Source organism: Heteronotia binoei, chromosome 5 (assembly GCF_032191835.1).
Source record: "Heteronotia binoei isolate CCM8104 ecotype False Entrance Well chromosome 5, APGP_CSIRO_Hbin_v1, whole genome shotgun sequence".
Taxonomy (NCBI): domain Eukaryota; kingdom Metazoa; phylum Chordata; class Lepidosauria; order Squamata; family Gekkonidae; genus Heteronotia; species Heteronotia binoei.
Window position 1 is genome coordinate 49,830,137 of NC_083227.1, and position 25,812 is coordinate 49,855,948.

General features: G+C 41.0%; 1 protein-coding gene across 20 annotated transcripts in view; it reads right to left on the reverse strand.

Moving 5' to 3' along the window:
- Positions 1-25,812, reverse strand: part of CADPS (calcium dependent secretion activator) — a 625,900-nt gene that overhangs the window by 135,470 nt on the left and 464,618 nt on the right. For 7 of the 20 annotated variants that reach the window (XM_060239440.1, XM_060239435.1, XM_060239428.1 and 4 more), the window contains 3 exons: positions 22,407-22,508; positions 19,479-19,542; positions 16,547-16,670 (listed from right to left, as the gene is read on the reverse strand). In XM_060239440.1, the coding sequence (XP_060095423.1) occupies positions 16,547-16,670; positions 19,479-19,542; positions 22,407-22,508 (290 nt within the window). Of the gene's footprint in view, positions 1-13,318; positions 13,337-14,193; positions 14,263-16,546; positions 16,671-19,478; positions 19,543-22,406; positions 22,509-25,812 lie in introns of all 20 variants that reach the window. The other 13 variants (XM_060239432.1, XM_060239433.1, XM_060239424.1 and 10 more) reach the window with 3 other exon arrangements.

A 25,812-nucleotide genomic window follows, 5' to 3' on the forward strand; every position in this document is an offset into this window, starting at 1 on the left:
TATTGCCAGAAAGTCTTTTCTTTTTGCTTGCATTTCTGAGAGAGAGAGAGAGAAAGAGAGAGAGAGAGATCCTAATATTTAAAGAAAGAGGATTTCTGCTTGGTTGTCATTTTGCACATACTATAAAAAACACATGCGGAGATACGAAACTGGAATGGCTGAAAAACCATAAAAGAGGCTGACACTTTCCTCCATGTCTCTTAAATAGTAGCCCTACACAAACCTGAAGCCCATGGAAGTCCTGTAGCCTTTAAACAGTCTAACCGTGTGCAGCAACCCTAACACAACCCACTCTCACCCCAAACAAACATCTAAATATCTAACAGAGGTGTGGCCCCTGTCTTCAGATATCTAAATCTGTGGATCAGGAACACACCAACACTAGATATGCAAACCTGCCCCCTCCAGGTTTGCAAAAAATCTGATATCCTTAGAACATACTTTGGGGAGTTTAAATTCCACCCCACATTTTAAAAGTTCTCTTCACACATGCAGACTTACCAAGATTCTGTGCCATCCATTGGAAGTCACTCCAGGCCCAGCTGCTCTGGGCCGAGACATGGCAGTGGAGGACACTGGGAGCTGCTCTGGGCTCAGTATGGCTCCCAGATATTGGGCCTCAGAGGTGGGGCCTGCAGCGACGTTAAACCCAGAGATGGGGGGGAAATGAGATTCCTGCCTTGAGTTTCATGGGCTCTGGCAGGGCTTTTTTGGTAGAAAAAGCTCAGCCTGGACTCATTTGCATATTAGGCCATACCCCCTGACACCACCATAGTTTTACATAGGGTTTTTTTATAGAAAAAGCCCAGCAGGAACTAATTTGCATATTAGGCAACACTCCCTGACATCGAGCCAGCCAGAACTGAGTTCCAGTGTGTTCCTTCTCAAAAAAAGCCTTGGGCTCTGGGTCCTGACAGTCCAGCTGCCCAACCCACCTATAAGAAACTGTGCAGAACCGTATTTCAATTGGCCTGCTGAAGGTTCTTTCAGGCTTAATCCTCATATAGCTTTTTAATGCGATTGCTTTCCCAGAAGGTGGCTTTATTGCATTTGTTTTGCATTATGAATATTTCATTTCAATCCGCCATCACTTGGCAGAACCACAGTTCAATGACAGAGCACATATTTTGCTATGTCCCCATCACTCCTGAGTTTGCTTCTGTTATGGCAACTCACCAGAGCCTATAATAAGGATAAGGTAAAACACCACATGAAATGTTAATATAACCAACCTCAAACCTTTGCAAAAATAGGCAGAAATAAATAATGTAGTAAAGTTGAATTGTGGAAGATCAGTCATATAAAAAATTAACAGGAGACTTTCTGGGGTTTTTTAAATTCTAGAGGGCAGAAAGGACAGCGCTCAATTCTCATGGCCCTTTCTTATATGACAAAGGTAATGTTGATTGCCTTTTGGAGTCAGGAAGGAATTTCCTTCCATGCCAGGTTGGCTCAGAGATGCTAGAGGTTTTATGCCTTCCTCTGGGCATAGAGCAGTGGTCACTGGGGGAGTGGGGAGGGTATCTGTGTATTTCCTGCCTTGTGCAGAGGGTTGGACTAGATGACCTATGATTACAAGGAGAAGGAAAAATGGGAGGAGCCTAAAGAAGTCAAGGTGGCTCCCTAAACAGCTTTCTAAAGACTTGAGAAATAAAGATTTGTTTAGGAAATGGAAGGAGGGCCTTATAACCAAGGATGAATACAAACAAATAACCAGTGCTTGTAGAGATAAAGTTAGGAAAACTAAAGCTCAGTATGAGCTTAGACTAGTAAGAGCTGCTAAAAACAACAAAAAGGGGTTCTTTTCTTATGTTCAAAGTAGAAAAAGAGCAAGGACATAGTATGCCCATTGCGGGGACAGGAAAGTGAAGTTGTAACAGGTGGTGAAGAGAGGGCAGAACTGCTCAATTCCTACTTTTCCTCAGTCTTCTCTTGTGAAGGAACTGATGCTCAACATGGCAAAAACAGAACATGATGAGAGAAGAGAGCTGCAACCTAGGATTGGCACGGTGTAGTACACCTAGTTTCTTTAAATGAAATTAAGTCATTAGGGCCAGATAAACTGCATCCAAGGATACTGAAAGAACTTGAAGACACAATTTCTGAACCTCTGGCCATTATTTTTGAGAATTCTTGGAGAATGGGTGAGGTGCCAGAATATTAGAGGTGAGCAAATGTTGTCCCCATATTCAAGAAGGGGGAAAAGGAGGATCTGTGTAACTATCGACCTGTCAGCTTGACAAAAAAAAAAAGTTATTAAATACACCTGGAAAAGTTTTAGAACAAATCATCAGTCAATCAATCCCTGAGCATGTAGAAAGGACAACTGTGATTACTAAGAGCCAGCATGGATTTCTGAAGAACAAGTCGTGTCAGACTAACCTTATCTCCTTTTTTGAAAGAATTACTACCTTGTTGTATCAGGGGAATGCTGTGGACATAGTTTATCTTGATTTCAGGAAGGCTTTTGCTAAGGTTCCACATGATATTCTTATTGACAAATTGGTAAAACATGGTTTGGATCTTATTACTGTTATCTGTAACTTGTTGACAGATCACAGCCAAAGTTTTTTTGTTAATGGTTTCTCATCCTCTTGGAGAAGAGTGAAAAGTGGACTGTCTCAAGAATCTCTCCTAGGACTTGCTTTGTTCTACATCTTTATAAATTTATTCCTGTGACTCCGAATAAGGATTCAAGTCATTATAAAACGCTGAAAAAGTTGTACTGAAACCACCTGTTAATGGAAGGCATGTCTATTTGTTTGCAGTAGATTTCAGTCTTCATCTCCCCCCCCCTTTTTTTTGCAGATGTATACACCGCCCTTCTCTCTGAATCAGAGACTCAGAGCGGCTTACAATCTCCTATATCTTCTCCCCCCACAATAGACACCCTGTGATGTGGATGGGACTGAGAGGGCTCTCACAGCAGCTGCCCTTTCAAGGACAACCCCTGTGATAGCTATGGCTAACCCAAGGCCATTCCAGCAGGTGCAAGTGGAGAAGTGGGGAATCAAACCCGGTTCTCCCAGATAAGAATCCACACACATAACCACAACACCAAACTAGCTCTCTTCATCTGTACTTGTGGAAGTGATTTACCTGTTGAATGAATATTATTGGTTCGTATGGACTGTTTGCTTGAAAAAGTTCACCATGGGAGCAAGAAAGAGTGGATGTTAAAAGCTCCAACATGGAGAACAACAGAGAAGGGAATGTCACACTTCACTTTTTTCAAGAAGAGGAAGTGAGGATTTCTCATGGGACTGTGTTCTATTATTGCATGGATGTGAATAATGGCCAAATAAATATTGTTACTATATGTTATAGATAAAAAGTGTGTAAAATATTTATATAATATTTGGTGACTCATCCTCCTATATTTGAGTGGTTATGTTTATTATTCTCAATTGATGCTGAAACCCTGCTTAGCATTGATTCTGTGGATTAGACAGGTCATGAGAGGAAGGGCAGGAAGGGTCGCATCAGTGCTGAGTTTTCATGGCCCTTTCTTACACACTGAGGGAAATGCTGATTGCCACTTTGGAGTCAGGAAGCGATTTTTCTCCAGGCCATTTTGGCCAAGGATCCTTGAGGTTTTTTGCCATCTTCTGGGCATGCAAGAGGGGTCAATGGATGTTTGGGGGGGGGAGATATTTGTGAGTTTCCTGTGCAAGGGGATGGAGTAGATGACCCTGGAGGTCCCTTCCAACTTCATGATTCTGTGACCTTTGAGATCCCTTCCAGCTCTATGTTTAGCAAAGTCAAGTGGTAAGCTTTCTCAGGTAGAACTTTCCCCACTCCTCTAATGGATTCTTTTTTTCATCTCTTTATAATAATTACATCCTTCTCGAATCACTTATTGCAAAGTAAAGGATACACTAGATACAATGGCAAGAGATTCATTCTTTAAATTGTTGATGCAGGTATGTGGAGAGCTGAAGGAGAATGCAATTGAATCTGGGCTGCAGCACAGAGGAAGAGACATTTAATTCTCCCCCACCTCTCTTCTTCACATCTAAATCCCTCTCCTGCCCAAAGCTACTAGGTGCCTTGTGGGGGAAATTTTACTGGTACCAAATAGGTATGTGTAACTTTTCTTCTGCAGGGTAAGTGATATAGGGAATAATCGTAAGCAGGTCTACTCAGAGAGGTCTCATTATCTTCAATGGGGCTTATTCAAAGTAAATTATTTTTAGGATTAGAAGGAAGAAACAGATTAGACTAGCAATTTTTTTGCCTTATGCTAAATATATGAGTTCTGATTCCAAATGTAAATGGGAGGTGGCCTCAGACACACGTTCTGTCTAACATTTCCATATGCAACTCTGGTTGGAATTCCTGCTTCCTTAAGGGGCCCACAGTACAGAAAAGCTAAACAACTCCTCATGATGCTAGAGGGCGAGTCGATCAGGGATTTTCTAACTTTGAGTTCAGTAACAGTGCCTCTTAAGAACCCTTTCTTGGGAGTAGCGGTCATTTTGTAGAAAAATAGGTGGTGGAGCTCATCCAGGGATGGTTATGCAGCTGCATGTACTATTCAATGGACAAGGAGGTGGAACTCTAAGAAGGAGGAGGTGGAACTCGCAGAAAGATTCAGGAGCTCTGCTCCTGTGAGCTCCCACTGAATCAGGCCTGCCTGGGAGCAAGCCCCCTTGAATAGACCTTCATAGGATTCTGAGCAGAACTGCTTAGGGTTGTTTCCTAAGCCCCCTAAATTATCAAATCAGCTTTCTGGACCTCTTCAAGCAAGCCATAAAGGCATTGTTAAATGGAAGCTTCCCCTGTCTCTCCACTTTTAGGCACTCAGTAGAGAATATGGGAAGACTCAACACAGAAAACAATCCTGCAGACTTTATGGGATTTATTAGCCCTGCATGATCTTTACTGCCATATGTACTATAAGGAAATTGGCATAAGATCCTACAGATTAAAAATGGATAACAGGAGCACTGAAACATTCACAGCCTCTGTTGCGCTCTGGTTCTCTCTGACATAATGCAGAGAAGGGACAAGTCAGAGAGACTATCATGCCTTCCAATGCACCTACCTTGTGCTTCTTTATAGTAGCACATTTAGAGATCTCTTAGCAGGCTTCTACAAATAATATGTTAATACAAAACTAAACAACACACTCCGACAGCTAATGAGATCTCTACCAAGAGGAGCAGCCCTTGAAAAAAGTCTACCGGTCATCAGTCAGTTATGTCACAAAAGTACCTCTGCAGTCAGTTCATATCTGACTAGCTCTCATTCGGTTACAATTTGATTGGCATGTAACAGAGAGACATTTCCTCAAAGGGTACCAAAGCCAGAGGACAATTGCACCCATGAGACATAACCAAGCTGCACAGCAAACCCTGCAGTAATCCAGCTCTACACCAGCCTTAAATATGTTTGAGCCACTGAACTTGCCAGCAGCTGTACGTTTCTGCCATTTGCTGCAGCCCTAGACACCTACAGCGACCCAAACAAAAAATGTATTTCAGAGCTGATTGGCATTTAGATCCTGCAGCTGTCAAACACGCCTGGGTTGTGCAACTTCAGTTGTGTTCTGTTGTATCTGTGTGTTTGCCTAAAGCAGAATTTTAAAAAAGGGAAAAAGAATGAAGGGGGGGGGGGAGAAACAGTATAAAACAAAGTGGCCATAGCAGCTGGCCTTATCAAGTTGTTTTAAAAATATAACCTAAAACGCATGACCTCTAGATTTGAGTGTGCTGTTGTCAGCAAATTGACCCACTGTGGTTTCCATCTCACTCTAGGCCCCCCCACCCCAAAAAATTGAAATGGTAAAAACAGCAATAAAAATGTTTTTGAAAAGCAATCAGGGAGGATCTGTGCATATTTCCCTGCAGCTCTGCAACATGTACCACTAGAGTAATTAAAATACCCCTGCTGATTCCCTGCTGATGCCAGCAAGTGCATATAGATGGCTCCTGCCAAACGCTGGCTTATGATGTAATTGTTTCATGCTATGTTAAAAGACAGTGGATAACAGTAGGAACATCAACTTATATTTTATTTGTTCAAATTCCAGGGCTATTCTTCTTGTTTATTAGCAATCTATTCTTTGTAGTCTTCGTATTTACGTCTACGTGTGCAGTCAAGTGTCCCCGCTTTCTAAGAACTGTTCACACAAGCTGGTGACTCCCTGCATATGAGTACTTTGGAAGAATGCAGGGTAGGCTGATTAACTTGTGGAAGGGCACTGCTCAAGCACAGTTTGGTTTGTCTGAAGTAGCACCCCCCTATGGGAGCTGTCTAGGTGGATACTGGGATGTATATAATCGTGATGGCTCACAAAAGTGCTGCCACAGGCATAGAAATCATGGTGGTTAAATAGACACCGTGCAAATGGGGGTGAGTCTTCCAGTGCTGTGCTGAGGCACTCGAGGCTGCGTAAAACAGGATGCTGCACTAGATGGACAATTGGTCTTCTCCAGAATGGCAGTTCTTATATGCCACAGCATTCAGCAAAGTTTAAAGCCTTCTGCTGGAGGACCAATCACTTACATTCGAGGGAGACTCCTTAGGCTGGAAGAAGGCTTCGGACTGCTGATATGAGAGAGCTAGATAGATGTGGGTTGCCAATAAATACAATGCATCCTGTCCACTCTAACTAACACTCCTCTAGGATTATTCTTAGACTTTCTTCCTATTACTTAGACTGTCCTCTACTGTGATCCCTATTGAGTGCAGAAGCCAGCCTTTGCAATTGCTCATGAGTGTGTTTTTCCTGTCAACAATTTTTTTTTGGCAGGAGTGGCGGGGGGTGGCAGGGGTGGTCTCTCTCTCTCTCCCTCTGGTAACCTATCCCACAGGAGGATAACATGGATGAAGGGAGAACTATGTGTATCACTCTGAATTCTTTGGAGGAAGGGAAGGGTAGGATACAAATGTAAGACAGCTGGATAGACACAGGTTGCTGGTTTAATATTCTTTAAGTGGTCTATAAGGTGCTACATAGTTAGTGATGTAGAGATCATTAACAACTCTGTCCTGAATAGCTTTGAATAATCTGTGCAGCTATAAAATCCCTATATGAATATAGCTGCTTGTTAAAATCTTTCTCCAAGTTCCTTCCTTTAATTCCTCCAATGCTGAAATGTGCTGAGTGGGTGACCAGAGACAGAGCCTTTCTGGTTGTGGCCTGTGCCTTTAGAGTGGCCTCTCCCATGATATTCACTTGCTGCCTGATCTATGGCTGTTCAGGACTTAGGCTTTCTGGTTTGTCAGGTTTTTCATTGATTTTATCTGTCTTCTCTCTAATCTGTGCCACCAACTGGAGACTTTTGTTTTGGTTGGCTTATGTTTATACTGTAACTGGTGTCTTTTTTGTTAATTGTTCTAATGTTTTGAATGCTGTTAGCTGCTTGGAGCAAATGGTTCATTTGAAAATGTGGGTTAGAAACAATTTTAACAAATACATATTCACCTGGAAAGTGAATATTTATTCACACTGTGTTTTTGGTGTTGGATCCTTGGTTGATATAAAAATAGCTGGAAAAGAATATTGTGTACCAAATCTTTTGGCTGATTGTAAATATAAGTCATTTCTCTTGAAATCAAGTGGATACAGAAATTTAAAATGTCTAAGTTGAATTTGTTAAGAATGCTACACCCATGCAAAAAAATCACAAACAGTAAAGAAGACAGAACAGGTGAGAAATATAGTTTTCCCTCCTCTGACTTTCTACCACCTCACCCCTGCTTCATCGAGCCACCTTGAGGGACAACACATCACCTCAGGTCCTACTGTAAAGGTGGAGACTTGTGAAAAAAGTTTACACTATATAGGCTTCCCAACCCTCCCGCCCTGGCTGGGGACTCCCGAATTTTCAGCCTCCTCCCCCGCTCTTAAAAAGTCTGGGGGCGGGTGAGAGAGAACATACCTGCAGGCATCATGTTTTACAGCTTGGGATCTGTTTTTAAGGCTGCACAGGAAACAGGAACGGCCCCTCCCTTTCTTTTCCTGTGCAGTCTTACTTTCTTTTTCACAGCCAGAAAATTCTGCTGGAAGAAGACCAAGTACGGTAAGTGTTTGTGTGTGTGTGTGTGAGAGGGAGGGGGCAGGGAGGGGGGAATTCCCTGGTATGGAGGCCCACCCCCCCTCTAGAAAGCGTGGGGGGGAAAGGAAATGTCTACTAGGCACTCTATTATTCCCTATGGAGAACGATTCCCATAGAGAATAATAGGGAATTGATCCATGGGTATTGGGGGCTCGGGGGGGGGCTATTTTTTTGAGGTATAGGCACCAGATTTTTAGTATAGCAGCTAGTGCCTCTCCCCAAAATGCCCCCCAAGTTTCAAAAATATTGGACCAGAGGGTCCAATTCTATGAGCCCCAAAAGATGGTGCCCCTATCCTTAATTATTTCCTATGGAAGAAAGGCATTTAAAAAGGCATGCTGTCCCTTTAAATGTGATGGCCAGAACTCCCTTGGAGTTCAATTATGCTTGTCACATCCTTGTTCCTGGCTCCACCCCCAATGTCTCCTGGCTCCACCCCCAAAGTCTCCTGGCTCCACCCCCAAATTCCCCAGATTTTTCTTTAATTGGACTTGGCAACCCTATTCTTAGAGCCAAGATAAAAGGCACATATGAGAAGTAGGGTTGCCAATCCCCAGGTGGGGGCAGGGGTTCCCCCGGTTTAGAGGCCCTCCCCCCGCTTCAGGGTCATCAGAAAGCGGGGGGAGGGGAGGGAAATGCCTGCTGGGAACTCTATTATTTCTTATGGAGATTTATTCCCATAGAAAATCATGGAGAATTGATCCGTGGGTATCTGGGGCTCTGGGGGGGGCTGTTTTTTGGGGTAGAGGCACCAAATTTTCAGTATAGTATCTAGTGCCTCTCCCCAAAATACCCCCCAAGTTTCAAAAAGATTGGACCAGGGGGTCCAATTCTATGAGCCCCAAAAGAAGGTGCCCCTATCCTTCATTATTTCCTATGGAAGGAAGGAATTGAAAAGGTGTGCCGTCCCTTTAAATGTGATGGCCAGAACTCCCTTTGGAGTTCAATTATGCTTGTCACGGCCTTGATCTTGGCTCCCCCCCTAATGTCTCCTGGCTCCACCCCCAAACTCTCCTGGCTCCACCCCCAAAGTCCCCAGATATTTCTTGAATTGGACTTGGCAACCCTAACACTATAGACTGCATGGGGTGGGAGACTCTGCCTCCAATGAATGCAATTTTTTAAAAAAATTAATATAATTCAAAACCATTTTTTTTTTTGCCTGTAAGCTGTGAGTGTGCCAATTCAATTGAAGTGGAGTATTGGGTTCTGAGGAAAGGTATCAACAAGCAAACAGTCATTTTCCCTTCTCCTTCCTTCACTGTCTCTTGCTCCCTCATTTTCTTTGCTTCTCTATCCTACCTGTTTTGTGTAGTGAAGCAAACAACACTCAGTTCCGGTTGGCGGAAGGCCTCTTCATTAACAGTAGCTATAGGGCAGGTATCTTGACTACTGGAATTGAGGAATAACAAAATTTAACTAACTTGTTTCTAGAGCTCTAGGCCACTGTTGTCCTGGCCTGGTTCTGCATATTCTTAATAGGCCCTGCCAAGGCTTTTTTTTGTAGCAGGAACTCCTTTGCATGTTAGGTCACACACCCCTGATGTAGCCAATCCTCCAAGAGCTTACAGGGCTCTTAGTACAGGGCCTACTGTAAGCTCTTGGAGGATTGGCTACATCAGGGGTTTGTGGCCTAATATGCAAAGGAGTTCCAGCTACAAACCCCCCCCAAAACCCTGGGCCCTGCACTCCTAGCAGAGAGACTGAGAAGCAAAGTCCTGAGTCCTCCCTACTCTCCTGCTTCCTTTGAAGCCTATTGGGATAGCCTCTTAAACGGAGCCAGATTAACAATTAGGCCAAGTAGGCCCTGACGTGCGGGCCCCCACGCCTTTAGGGGCCCCGGGCTGACTCCCACACCCCAGATTTTCCCTTGCTTGCAGCCCTCCCAACCTTCACAAGCAGCTAGCAACTGAGCTGCCCTTTGTCTGACTTGCCTGGTGTGGGTGCTGCTGGTGTTGTCGCCAAGTTTGCCTCTCTCTGCCTCTCCCCGCAGCTTAGTAAAAGGGGCTTTTAAGAAGGTGCCTGCAGGCTGCAGTGGGGGCCATGGGCAGGCACTCTGTGATAATTTGCAAGGGCCCCTCCAAGATTTCGACTGCCTAGGGGCATCCACAGGATTTAATCCGGCACTGCTCTTAAAGAGAAGATTTATACTCAGCCCTTCACTCAAAGTCTCAGAGCAGCTTACCATCTCCTTCCCCTTCCCCTCCCTACAACAGACATTCTGTAAAGTATGTGGGGCTATGACCGAGAACTGTGACTGAGGCAGTATACAACATCCAATGCATTGGTTCCAGTTCACACTTGCCTTCCTCCCTCTCACCCTTGTTCTCAAATACTGCTTCTTTACCTTTCTTCTCCTGCTTAAGCTCCCCTTTTCGCCTCTCTCCAGCCTATACTCATGCCACACAGCTACATGGCAGATGCCCAGCTGCAACTGCTTTGCAGAAATTTGTTTCTAAGACACTGTAACAGCTCTTGGTCTCCATTTTAAGAAAGCAACCATCTGTAGACTTTGTGCTCTTCCACCATACTTTAGAAAACCTTTTCCTCTTTTCCGTGTATGGTACTCAACTTCAAACACAATGAGGGGCTCTCAGATGCTTGTCCTTACTATTTTGTGACATTTAGGTTGGTCCTGATACTTTTTTTAAAAAAAATGTTGCTTTGGGATGGCTTCTGGTGACTCCACAGAGCAGGTGAGCATATGGCACACACTCTGGTAGTATGGTATGTGACTGCAATCTTACAGAGACTTGTCTTGCTTGGCAGACAGGTGGGAAAGATGAGGGGGGAAGGACCCAACAGGAGTAAATCCTCAGAGGCTGCCACCTGGCAGAGACTCCTCTGCAGTTGCTTAACCTCAGTCAACACCATTTCCCTCACCATCCCTTAAGCTGTGGGAGGGCAAGTCTCCATACAGTTCTTTGGGGGCAGGAAATATGGCTTAGAAGTCAATTCCACCACTAGGACTGCCAGCCTCCAGGTGGGGCCTGAAGATCTCTTGGAATTAGAACTGATTTCCATATGACAGAGATCAGTTCCCCTGGAGAAAATGGCCACTTTGGAAGTTGACCTCTATGGCATTATAGCCCACTGAAGTCCCTCTTCTTCCCAAATTCACCTTCCCTGTCGACAGACTCCAAATATCCAGGAATTTCCCAATCCAGAGCTGGCACCCCTATTTGTACCACAGTTGGACGGGAGCAAATGGCACTCTGTTTGTCTTCAGTATAACTACCAGCCCTGGCTAGCTGTGAGTTCACATTCTGTGCTGCTTTCTACTGGCAACAACCATCATGAGGACAGAATGTACACATACACTTGGATTCTGTGGGTTTTTAAAAATTGGGCTGGGTATTTCTTTTATGATTTTTTTTCTCTATACCTCAAGGACTTCCATGATGTGTGAGATCACATCCCCTACTTTCTCTGTTTACTATGCCCACTACATCCGTATATTCAGTCCCTGCTTTACAAATACGGGGACTGGTGATGGGAATTTATGCATCTTTTTCCTGATTACTAAAGGTGTGAGAAGTTGCAATGACCACTTCTTGTTTTCAAAACAGATAGGTGGCCAAAAGTCAATTAGGTACTGGATTGATTACTGGTTTTGCTATAAGACAACCACATTTTAGCTTCATCATTTGTTTCACCATATTTAATTCCCTTCTTCATTTAACATGCAGGTTGTCATTTGCAGCTCGCTAATCAACACCTTCCTACTCCTGACTCCTTCAGACTGAATACATTCTTTTACCAAACCAAATCAGAACTCTACATATACAAAGAATACTCTGACCTACCAACTATAACACAGTATAAGCCACCAACAGCAAATCATTAACTTGAAGGAGAGGATATTTTGTGCTTCTCCAGCAAGTTAAAAATAACCGTAATGAAAATCATGGTGACTTTATTTGGGTAGTTGTGCATTAGTATTTCACAAGAACTGTACTTAAAAACTACTGAAATTATTCTTTTTAAATGAAACAATATCCTCCAAATGTATAGGCCCACCAGGGATCAATAGTCACATGCAACATGCAGGGACAGAATATTTGGTGTCATAGCTCTACTGAAAGTCAAAAATACATTTCTTTTGTAAGTTCCATGCAGTCATTAGTACTGGTGTGTTTGATCTGTATTTGTTATGTCTTACAAATTAGTGCAGCCTGCTTCTCAATGTATGCAAAGAGCAGTGTAGGTTGCTTAAGTTGTTTTAGGCTTTCTTTGGGGATGACTCACTGATCAATTAACTGGGTAGATTCTCATTAATCTTAGGCTGTACCCACACCTCACTGGATAGTGTGTTATTACTGTGGTACAGGAATAATTTACAACAGGATTTTCCTGGGTGGAGACAGTCCAAAAGATGAATAATTGCTATAGTGCCATATCCAGCAAGAAATGGATGCAGGCTTAGTTGGGCTACTCCAGTGTGGAGTAGTTCACAGTAATGTAAATGCTCTGTGAATTCTTGTATTAAAAATAAAAGAGATACAGGGCCACACTGCATGGCCCTGATGTGCCCCCAGCAGAATTTGCTATTGTTTCAACTATGCCCCCCCCCCAAAACCAAACAAAACCAAGTTCAAAGTTCAGACAATTTGCTTTCACAAAACATAAAAGACTCAGGAATAAAAATAAAATTAACAGTTCAGATCTTAAGAAATTTCAAATGAAAATTTCTTATAAGTAGAAGTCATGACAAAGTGGCATGTCTTTGAGAATTTCATCAGCATTTTAATGGTTCATCTGAACTGTATTATAATTTTATTACATCACCACACTACAAACAGAGTAACAACAAACATGACTTCTGTCTGACCGTAGTGTTAGTTACACATTAACAAGAAAACCAGTCTTCCCCATAGGGCATTAAACAGAAAATACAAAAAACAAAAAAATGAGAATTAGTTTAGCTATTAAACAATGCTTTAAACAAAAAAAGCCAGATTGTAAATGTTTTGAGAGTTTTTTAAAGAGTTGTTTTTTAAACAACTTTCTTTGATTAGGATGTGTCTTATCACCTAGTAAGGTTGCACTCTATTTCTATTCTACTAGATCTGCTAAGAAGGAAAATACCAGTTATGTGAGTTAAGACAGCACAAATTAACTCCTTAAGTATTATTGCAACTCCAGCCTCTCTTTATAAGGAGTACACATCTTAAGGAGCTACAAAAAGGAAAACAAAGATCAATAAAAACTCAACAATCCTAGCAATTTATAATGCATATACAGTTGTTCACCTGCATCCTTTTGATTCTCTATATGAAAGAGAAAGAAAGCAACAAGGAGAAAAGAGAGAGAGAGAAACAAGAACAGATATGCAGGATTAATGAGCAAGTGGATCAAAATGCCCCCCAGTTATGTGTGATATATGACATTCAAAAAGAAAAAGCTGTGCAATCTCTCCCACCACCCAGAAGCATGGGGATCATCAAAAAGGACTTCTTCTGCCAAGGTAAAATGTAATGTTGCACGAAGAGTGTTGGTGTTAGTTTAAGCTCTGAGAACACACACTAGCTATTAGACTGATAAACAAATATATGAAAAATGCCTGATTCAGAGCTTGGTATTAAAAATTTAGGAGAGCACTCTGCTTGAAAAGATAACAGACAAGAGACATGTAAGATCTAATGGATAGCAAGGACATTTTTCTGTGGTCCTGTACACAGAACTTTAAAAATTGTATGCACATTAAGGAAAGAAAGGGGTGGCTCTTTCCCAGTGTCTTCTTTTTTGGGCACTAACTCATTGCTCCCCCTGTGTAGCTGCTACCTTTTTATTGTGTACCAGTGACAAGTGTTTACAAATTGAGGTTACACAGAAGCAAAGTAAAAATGCATTCAGGTCACAGACAGAAAGAACTAAAAAAACTTACAGACAAATTGGAGTTTGTCACAAACAAATACAGCTTAATTTTTCTAACCTGGTTTTTAGGCTGATAAAAAGTGACTGGATTTCTTACACTGGGACTTTCACAGACAGAAGCAACAGACAAGCCAATGCTAAAAGACTTGAAGCAAGGAAAGTGAGTTGGTTTGGCTCTGGATTGTACTGAAGTAATGAAAACAGAAAAAAGAGTGAAGACAGCATGGAGAGCAGGGTGGAAGGTACTCACGAATGGTTAAATCCATCACTTGAGAGGCCAAGCAGAAGACAGGATGCTCATACATTTCTCTCTTTTTCCCTATAAAAGAGGATTTGGGCATGCAAGAGGCTTAGGTCAGAGGTAAAGAGGTTATAGGTCATAGGTCAGAGGAAAACTTTACATTAGCTTAAAGGAAAAGTAGCTGTAGAGTATTTTGGGATACACAGAGGATAAAAATAAAAAAGGAGATTTAAAATTGGAGGTTTACTGGATTAACCATTCAGCATGCTCATGAGTCACAAAAGAGGTTGTGACCATGATTCTAAAGGTTTGTTCTGAATTGTTTGCAGGAATATAATGGTCAGAACGTCATGAACAGAAGAAAATAGAATTTTATTGATTCAAGGCTCCGAGATACTAAGGATTTTAGCCTTCAGTATCTAAGGCTTTCACAGGTATTTCTTCATAAACATAGCCTCAAGCAGGCTTGCTGCTAATTCTTTAACTTAATTTTCATGTGCTCATGCTGCTTAGACTGAAGGAGGCATTTCATTTCCGAATTATAGATTTCTCTGGAGAAATGGGTCAGACAATAGTCATTTTAAAAAAAATCAGAACTCACAGTGAGCGGACTATGCTCATGAGAGAAAACCTGAGGCATGCAGCTTGCGGATGTTGGGTTGTTTGAATTAACAATCCCAGCATGCTTTGAAACTGACGCAACCACTTTTTATAGAGGCAGCATAGAAAAGTGGCTGCACCAACCACGAACAAGGAAGGAGAGAAGCAGAAGAGAGCAGGTAGTGTGGGATGAAGTACTTCTCTGAAAACAATAGCTGGAATTAAAAAAAAAAAAAAAGGAAACTGAACAAAGGTTTGTTGCTTCAAAGTATTCCCAGACCTAAAAGTCACAGTGCCGTAAAGAGGGCAGATAATTAACACAATCAAGAAGAATTGAGGCACAAAAGGAAAGTACAGACTAACTGTTCTACATTTTGGGAAATGAATGCATTTTTACTTACAGATCATAAAGTTTGTTTTTGCATAGATATATCTGAAAGAAGAGAGCAAAGCTTACCGACAGAATTAGTAAGTGTTATACAGAGACCTAGGGAACCCAGTGTCCATTCAAAAGGGGGGGGGGGTGTCACAACAAAAGCCAAATCTGCGTTTGAACTGGAGTTCACCCATGTCCTCATGGGGTATATTTAAACACTGAAATTATTAACGGTGTTCACCAATTAAAACCATTCTGTGAAGTAGAGTACTTTGGTAAAATGCTTGATAGCAAAGTGCTCAAGAGACCTGCGTTCCTTCTCTATTTTCATCACTCATTACCAAGTCAAGAGTTGATAAACATCCTTTTAGTGCCCAATTCTTAAGCATTTCTCACTGGATGCATAACAATGAATTCATTACCACTGGTACACAATTTGCATTGTCAATGGAGGAGGGGGGACACTGAAAAACAGAGGAGGTGTATAATGTACAGACCCTGGAAATATGTGATATATCACAATAATCCAGTCCTTCTGCTAAGCAAGGACTAGGGGGAAAAAGAAATTGAATGGTGATATTGTTTTCTATAGTATTATTCTAAGTGAATGAGAACACAGCTTTAGTAAAGCTTCATTGTCATGTGACCAAACAATCAAAATATACAGTGCACAATACCATTTCTACATCTCACAGCAAGACATTTACTAAGTTTCAAATTATTACAGAGCAGCCAACAAGGTAGCAGTGAAAACCGATTAAGATGTAAAGATCTGTATGTTTAAGTCTCTTGCCAAAAGTGTATCTTCAAGCAAGTTTTAAAATGTCTTTTTTGATGGCTACATGTGTCTCTGGTCACTAGCTGTTATTCCTCCATAATGTAAAAGGTCAATAATATCCACTGTAGTGAATTTAGAGTGACAAGTATGAAATCTGATGCAAGTGCAGGGCCAACTGATTTGACAGGATCTGCTATACATAAAGGGAGGGCAGAAAAACATTACCCAGGAAAACATTTTAAGTTGACTTACAAATCAATGAGTAACATTAAACATTTCTTAATTCCTGCTATATCCTTTGTTCCTTGAAGTTCACTGTCACAAGCAATTTGTTGCATTTCCCTTTTCAGCTCCAAAAACAACAAAGTTGCTCTCAGTTTTTCACTTGTTGAAATGCTGACATATATGAATGGCTTACTGTTGGCCAAATATATGTACTTGCCTATAAAGTAACTGATAATTTTACCTGTTAAAAAAGGGAAATATTTCACCTAAGAGATGTATTTATCCTGTAATAAAATAACAGTTAAGATATACCCTGATTTTTAAAGACATATAGCTCTATTCCTCTCACTGAAATGTTAATTTTAAAAATAAAATCACCTTACCTTCAATTTTGGCATACTCTGATAGTCGAGTATAGTTAATCAATGCAGCTTGTTCTAAGCATTTACGGATGACGGCTTTTACCTCCTCTTGGGGGACTGGAGTAACTATGTCTTTCATCAAAACCTTTGTACAAGAAACACTGATTTGTTGTGTCATCTTGATTGTTTTTTTTTTAATTTCCCCTACCCTCACAATGCCCTTCATATCCTATTGGATAGAACAGACATCAACAGACTTATTCATTTAATCATCTGAAACTACAGGGTTTGATCCCCAAAGCCCACATCTGAAATTATAATTTCTTCCTTGCATTTCAAAACTGTATGAGGGAGTAGGCAAAAAGAAGCTGAAGATATGCTTCTGGTAACAATTCTAGAATGTTCAGATACTGGGATGAAAGACATAGGGCCTTTTCACACTTACCAGTGGAAACCGGAAGGGAGTCGGTATTGTGCCGCCTTGCAGTAATCCGAGACAGGGATGGGAGTTTTCAGACACATGTTTTTTTTCCCGTTATGGTTCTGTGATTGAACCGAGCCATTTCACACTGTTCCGCTTTTATCTCGCTTCCACCAGCACCAGCCATTTTCGCCTGCTGGTGCGCGATCTCCGGCTTTTTTTTGGGGGGGGGGACATCAGGCTAAGATCGCTATAGCAATGTATCACAACAGCACCACCATAAGGATGCCTGGGCTCCATTGAGATGCCAGAGATCGCCACCACTGAAACTTGGTAACAGGTGCCCCATTGGATATACAGTTCAAGCGGGAGATCAGGGCACCAGGCATTGGTCTGTCACCTGTTGCTATCACTTTCATGCCCACACAGGAGTCAGGGGAATGAGATTGGTTTGTAGGTGACTCTGAGGCACATTTTTTTTTGGGGGGGGGTTGTTGCCTCCTGGAGAGGGGTTGCCCATAGGGCAGCAGGTTTCAGCAGGAGAACAGACCAACAGTGATTGGTGAGACAGATGGTTTGTGTGGAAGGCTATTGTTCTATTAGTTCTATTGTTGTAATAGTCATGGTTTCCATCACAACAGTATTGAGACTTTTTGGATTTCATCATCTCCCCATATTGCTAGGAGATCCAGAATATCCTGCTCACTCCAAACTACACCTCTTGACCCACTCATCCTCCTCACAATTCCTGACAAACCACTCACCAACCTATTAAACCAGACAATCCGCTCACCAACTACAACCCACAGAAATCTGTGGCTCCACCCCCTGACATTTATACCTGCTGCAGCTTGGCACAAGTCACTTTCCAGCCAATAGCCTGTGGGCATGGATGGGTGCACATCAGGCTAGGTTAGCAACATCAGTCTATGGTGGTGTTATTGTGATACGTCGCTATAGCACTATAGCAATCTTAGCTCGACGTTAAAAAAAAAAAGCCAAAGATCGTGTGCCTGCGGGCAAAAAAGGGCGCGAAAACTGCTACCGGATTAGATACTGGACATTTCACACAGCGCTCCATACCGATTTCAACCCGGAAGGAGGGGTTGAAAACTGGAAGAAGCTGCTCTTTGTTAGTAACGACTCAGGCATGCCTCACTACCGGGACAGCCGTGGGGCTGTGTGAAAAGGTGAGAGTATTCCAGTAGCAGCCAGTTACTGAGTCGGGTCTGTCTGAAATGCCAGCAGAAACCCGTTACTGTTCAGTAACTGACCAGCTTCCATACCGGAATACATAGGCTGTGTGAAAAAGCTCATGGACATGGAGTCCTGAATATATCTATAGTTCATATGGGTCACAGTCAGAATGGTTGACCAATCCACCTTTACCAGCATATGCTTTTGACTAATTATAAAGAAGATCAAATTTCAGAAGTGTAACTGTGTAAATTTGGTGATGAATTTGATGTAGCCAAATCTTGCCTTTAGAACAGGAATTTTTGAACTTTTTGAGCCTGTGGACACCTTTGGAATTCTGACACAGGTAGTCAGGGAGTAAGGTGATGCAAGTATGCCTTTTATACAGAACACTTTTTTAAAAATTGCATCCCTACAACTCAGTCACAGAATAATTTTTTTTTAATCCGCGGAGCCAATCAGATTTCCAATGGTCAATCAAAAGCCCTGCTTAGCAAAAGCCATATCTGGCCCTGCCCACTTTCTAAAAACACTTGGGAGGTGCCAGGAAAGGTGTTGACAAATGCCATATTGAGAACCCCAGCTGTATATGCAGCTGATCCTTATATTTTCCAAAAGATTAGAAGGAATTATATAATGCTAGAGTTAGCTTTCCATTAGCTATTAACATAAGGGGGGAAAACAGGTCCACATTTCCAAAAGCTTACAGTTCTATTAGAGCCCAAGAGAGCAGTACAAACTAATACAGTGTTGTTTCATACTGTCAGGGTTTCATAGCATCAGCTACCAATGCTATTCAATTTGAACTTGAAATCTTAGAAACACTTGGCCAAAAGGCAGAACAACCCATAAGATGCGTCTCAAGAAAACAACAAGTGCATTTCATTAACAGGTTCACAGCACTGCAACAGAAGAGGCAACTCTTCACCTTGAATCATGCAGAGCCATTGACCGATTTCCTTCTTATCTTATGCCACTCTCACGTTCCTCTTCTCAGTGGGACTTCCTTCCAATTTCACACTGGAGCTGCAGCTGGCATTGGCTTTTTCGCACAGCAAACACGAACTGTTAAAAACCAGTTTCTGTTTGCTGTGCGAAAACACCGATGCTACCAGCAGCCCCAGGGCAGATAGCGTGAAATCGGAAGAAAGCCCTGCTGAGAAGAGGAATGTGAGAATGGCGTATTGTGAGTGAGAAATTGGTCATTGTAATGCGGGGGGAAATATGCTTCTGACCCCAAATATATAATTCAAACTAATATACAGTCTACTGAGTGAAATGAGCCAAATATAATAACTAGATTTCTTCACCAGATTTCAGCACCCTTATACTTACCCTTTCCAAGAGCGATAGTGTAGCTTTTAATGCGCCTTCTGGTCGGCCAAATGGGAAGCAATACCTAGGATAAACACACAGCTTTTGAAGATTTCCCACATCTGTAAATATGATGATAACTTTACACTGGCAGGATAAAAAGGATACATTCTCAACTAATGGGAAGATGTGCCCCTTTCTTCCAGTTTTCTTTATTTCTGACCCTAACATACAGAGCATAGAACCAGGGCTTTTTTGGGTAGCAGGAACTGCTTTGCATGTTAGGCCACACACCCCTGATGTAAGCCAATCCTCCAAGAGCTTACAGTAGCCCTTGTAATAAGAGCCTCTTGGAGGATTGAGAACATCACAGGTGTATGGCCTAAAATGCAAAGCAGTTCCTGCTACAAAAAAAGCCTTGCATAAAACCATTAGTAAGATCTGAGTCTATAGGATAGTGCCCCTTTATAAGGCTGGAAATTCTATATTAAAGTCTTGAAAGTTTGTGAAAGTCACAGGCAACTGAAATCTTGGTATAGAAGTTGAAAAATCCAACATCATATCTTGTCCATCGTATTACACTTTGTACTGTACAGAGCTGCACATAGTGAATTTGTCTGGGTTTGCAGACTCTCAGAGTAATCTGGAACTGCATATATGCCATTTCATCTCTGGAGTCATTTAGTATTAGTGATGTTAAACCAGTCAGACCAATTTAGGCTTGGAACACAAAATATTTTTTAATTTTTTTAAAAAATAAAGCATGCTAAAAAGATTAGCACTCTTGCAATATTTTATTTAGCAGTCTCTGATAATTGAAGGAAGCAAGAGAGAGGGAAAAGGAAGCAGACTTGCTTGCAGGCTTGATAAGAGCCTTCTACGGGCCTGATTTGGCCCCTGGGCTGGACGTTTGACACCCCTGGGCTATACTGTAGGTGCTGCTTTTTGCCCCATCCTTATGGTTCAAAGTGAATAATTAAAAGAGCTTTTTCAAAATAAATAGTTAAAAGATATTGGTATTTTGGTTTTGATCTGATAAAATCAAAACAAGCTCCTCACATCCCCCAACTTCTGACTGCATTATTGTAATACTAACTTTTCTTTTTGTTTAAAACAGTTTATTATACTGTAATATATTGTAATAATACTTATCATCAGTTATTAAAAAGTTAATACATATACATTACATTTTCTCCCCCTCCCCCCCTTTTCATGACCCCCGGCAGTGTATTTTAATTAAATTGCTAAAAAAAGGTAATATTATCTATTAAAGAATCTTCGTAAAAAAATCTTAAAGGAAAAAGAGAAAAGGAAAGAAAAAAACCCATATGTTATAATTGTAATCCATCTTCATAATAATCCTTTAGTCCATATCAAAAGAACAAAGAAAAAATATTCACATAGTCTCGCTTTTTGACTATAATCCATTTATCATTCCTTTAGAGTTCAACCATTGTCAAAAATCGCCAAATATCCTTTAACATTCCATTGTTTTTCAACATATTTTTGAAATTTTCCCCACTCATTTTTAAACTTCTTTAAATCATATTCTTTTAAGATTCTTGTAAGCTTGTCCATTTCACTCCAATGCATAACTTTTAGAATCCAGTGCCACCTTTCTGGTGTTTTGTCTTGCTTCCACATCTGTGCATATAATGTCCGTGCAGCTGAAAGCATATACCAAATTATGGTTCTATCTTGTTTACAGTCTTGTAGTAATGCTTTCTCCTGCATTTTTTGAATAGTGGAATCCACTGTGTTTATTCTTTCTTCCACCTCCTGAACTTTCTTTAACGCTGCTTGAGAATCTTTTCTTAGATCTTCAATTTCTTTTTTGATTTCTTTTTTTAACTTCTGCATTGGATTCAATGCCTTTTTTATTTCCTTCTTACTTTCTATTAGTAACTCCTTTATTATTTTTACCAATCTTGCCTCCATAGCATCCATTGCTTCCTGCCATTTAGCCATTTTTGCTCCTTCAACTGACCCAGCCCTTGTTCGAATCTACTTTGCACCTGATTTTTGCACAGACATCACTGCCTGTGATGCCTGCCCATTGCTTAAGTAGGCTCCAAGGTTGACCTCACAAATTCAAATTTTAGTTACACTGTCTTACAGATTAGACCATGCTTTTTTGTATGAGCCCCAAGGATCCTAAGTCCAGATATTATTTTTTTAAAGTTTTAATTTCTTCAAAATGCAGCTTTTCTGTCCCTTTTAAAAAGTTTTTCCTTTTTTCTTCTGGACTGCACCAAAATTGATTCAAAACATATAATCAAATAGATTTCACCTTTTAGTGATGATATCTACTGGCTCTCCTATTTTTTAAAGTCCTGTTTTCTTTTAATTAATTTTTAAAATTTTGACCTTCTTTTAATGGCCACCGATACTTCTCTATGATTTAAAGTCCTAGAGAGGTCTGGGAGGCTTACAGTTTTCCCTTCTCTCAATGGCTTCTTCCTTCCTTTCTTGCCACGAAATCTCGTTTTCAGTGGTTAAGAAGTCTCGTGTTGTTTCTGTGACGCCATTTCCTATATCGTCCTTACCAAGTCAGCAGTTCTGTTTCGAAGGGGGTTGTCTGGCCCGACCACAGGTATTCAAAACAAAGTTTTTGTTTTTCCTCTTTTAACCTTATTTCTCCAACTTCGTTAGTCCCAAAATTACCCCCATAATTCTAACTTTTCTTAATACTGAATTTTCACCACAACTGGACAATGGTGAAGCTACAGTAGTGGAGCCTTTAATATAAAAAACCAACAAGAAGCTCTGTTCAACTTGTCAGTGAATAGTTATCAAGATTGCAAGTGTTATCTAAATGCTTACATACTATATTGCATACTACATTAAATTTGCTGCATATCTTCCTCTTATTTATGCTAGTATTTACCACTTCAGTAACTGAAATACAGTATGCTGGCTCTGCATGGATAATAAAACTTCAATCATTACCTGAAATGTGTGATCTGGTTTTCTAGTAACAATCGCAGCCTCTCTTTGATTTCTTCAAACCGTTCTTTCTCTTCTACTGTTACAGTTCCTATTCCATCAGGCCTGAAAAGGAGAAAAGCTATTAATAATTCATATTTTACCTCAAGGCCCTTACAAACTATCTACTCTGTAGGTTGCAGGATTTAAAAAGAATGCAATGGGGCATTTGTAATAATAATAAAAAATAAACAATAGTCTCCAAATCCTGAATATACCAAAACTCTGATTAGATGAATTCAGGAGCTTCAGACCATAGTTCTATGAGGCTCTGTCATTCTCATAAAAGTTCCCTCTAAGGAGGGTTTGCCCCCTTCCATTCAAAGTTACACATACATGTTCCCAAATATTAATATATTTGGCAGCCCAGCTTGGATATTCTGTGTTTGCACTGCATTTTCTAACTTTACACAGTAGTTACTGGGCTATGGTAACTGTGCTAACTGAACATTACTCTACAAACCCTGGTAATATTAACTATATGAAAGTCAGATTTCCCAAACCATTTTTGGATGCTTCTCAGGATTTCTATTTATTTAATAAATCCATATGCAGCACTTTTGTTATAAAAAGAAACTGAAGTAGCTTACAGCACATTAAAATATACTATCAATATAATTCATTCTAAAACAAAGAAAAATGTTATTATGTAAATAGCACAATAGTGAAATCTCTGTCATCCACAAGAAAGTTAAGCATAAATTGGATTAACTGAACAGACTGAATTAATAAAACCATTGGTAAAACCAGTTATTAGGACCACCGGTTAGAGACGATACAATGAGAAAAAGTGCACGTCTGAAGAGATATGAGATTACTACTTCCTCTATGGATGTATTTATGATTCTTGCTAATGTAGCAAAATAATAGCATTTCTTGATTTCTACAGGAAGAACAAAATTATTTTCAGTTTAGCCCTGTTTACATGGTATAGTGAACACATGTATATCCTGCTTGTACATTTATACATCAGTCTGTAAGAAAGAGCCAACACACGAATGAAAATGTGCAGTTGGTATCACACATTCATCTGTACATGTGTTGACTTTAACATGAAAGTTATCCAACACACATTTGAAGAATATTCAAAGTCTTTGAGGATTGTACATGTTTTTGCTATAACTTGTGAACAGGGCTAATATTTTGGTAATACTGAATTTGATACATGTTTTTACCTTAATGAATAGTGCCATATTGATATCCTTTCCACATATACACAAATTGTATTAAACTAGTGTATAGATTGTGTTGATAAAGCCAATGGCAAACCCAAAAACTGAAGGTCTGGGAGCTCTCCAGTCTCCTACATGCCTAGGTATGCCCCAGCTTTCATATTTCATATACCAAAGTTGGAGTCTAATAGCACCTTTAAGACCAACAAAGTTTTATTCAGAATGTAAGTTTTCATGTACATGCAGACTTCATCAGACAATTAAATGGGGTACATTGAGTAGAGTTACATATCGTTAGTGGGCATTATGCATGCAAAATAGTACCAAGTCAGAATCTATGCCAAAATAGTATGATTACCACACTGAAGGAACAACCAGTTTGGTTTAGATGCCATTTGTTGTGTCTGACAACAGCAAAGTCAATAAACATGTCAGAATTGAAGAATGATGGTGGGAGGGTCACAAGCAATAAATGCAGAGTCTGTTCATTGCTCTATGGCTCCTCAAGGCTGGGTTACACTGAGAACACCTGAACATATTTCATATATGTTTAAGTATAGAAGAAGCCAGTATAAAAAGACAGGCGATATTCATCTCCATATAGGCTATCCCACCAGATGCCAATAAATGAGATCAGGGAGGTGAACCATTAAAAATCTGAGTTGATTTTGGTTTAGGGTTCACTAGTATTTTTAAATCTCTGGTTCACTTCTGGTTAAGACACTGCATTTAGAAAGTGGTTTGACAAACAGTTCAGACACTTATATTTCATAAAGAATACTATCACACTGTTTTCTTGCAATGCAGCTCTGTAAAACAGGCTCAGTTTGAAATAGGGGAGCTCAGTTTGAAATGGGAGCAAGATACATGGGGCTAGTTTTTACTAGAAGCCACAGAAGCCACAGCTCCCCTTAGTTGGTCAGAGATGACACCTATGTTTTAAGCCTAGCTGCCCAACAAGACCTTGGGCAAAATAACCAAGTGATTTTTTAATAAAATAATCACCTTAGTACAGATAAATGTCACCCGATCCCATATTTTGAAAATTTTCCTCCCCTGCTCAAAGGTCCTTCTAGGGTAGCCAACTTCCAGAAGGCACCTGGAGATCTCCCACTATTGATCTCCAGAAAAAAAGGGTTTTGGAGAGTGGACTCTATGGTCCCTCCCTTTGACAAAACCTGCTGAGGTCCTTCCCCATGACAAATTCTAGGGGTTGCCAATACCCAGGTGAGAGTGAGGTATCTCCCAGTTTTGTGGGCTCCTGCCCACTGCTGGCCAGCTGGCTGGTGGGGGGAAGCTGTGCCCCCAACAGCTACAACCCATGTGCAACTTCCCTGATGTGATGATGTCACATGGAAGTGACATCATCATGCTGGGGACATTGCAAAGTGATACTCTGGATTTGGGGGGGAAATTCTATGGTTTGAGCCCGATTTTACCATAGAGTTTGTCCAAAAACCAGAGTGTTGCTACACATCCCTAGCAGGATGACATCGCTTCCACACAATGTCATCACATTGCGGGCATTACATACAGTGATGTTGCCACACACCCCAGTTCCAGAAAGCTTCCACCCACAGCCGGTACAAGGTAAACCCCTGACAACCCTACCAAACCCCACCCTTCCCAGGCTCCACAACAAGATCTCCAAATATTTCCCAACTCAGAGCTGGCAACCCTGCTCATCTCCCTTACACCTACTCCTTCAGGCTTTCTTTTCTTTCAAGAAGCCCCACTAACCTAGAAGAAAAAGAACTTGGCCTATTTAAATACGTTACAATGGCAGCAAGGAGGAACGACAGGGCCAAGGAAACAAAAGCCACCTTCAGTTGAAGACTCCTCCACACTGAGGCCTCACTGCTGTGATAGGGCAAGCTCCTACTGGAGTACCAGAATGACAACCGGTCCTAAGGCCTGCCAGTCCATTTCTCCTGCTGCTCATCCTTCTCTGGTTGCCAGGCCTGGAGAGAAAATGTCCTGTTCTTTTAAGAGAAGCTTAATATGTTGAAAAAGGCAGGTGAAGCTTTTCATAGCATGAAGGTAAATAACGTCACCTGGTAAATCACAGCCCATGTAGCCTATATTAAAGGGGCAGGACATTTTTTACCCCTTTGAACAGTTGTCAATTCTACCTCATCCTGTTTTTTAAGTGACTCACTGGGAAATACTTTTTTTTTTTTGCTGTCAAGTTGCAACTG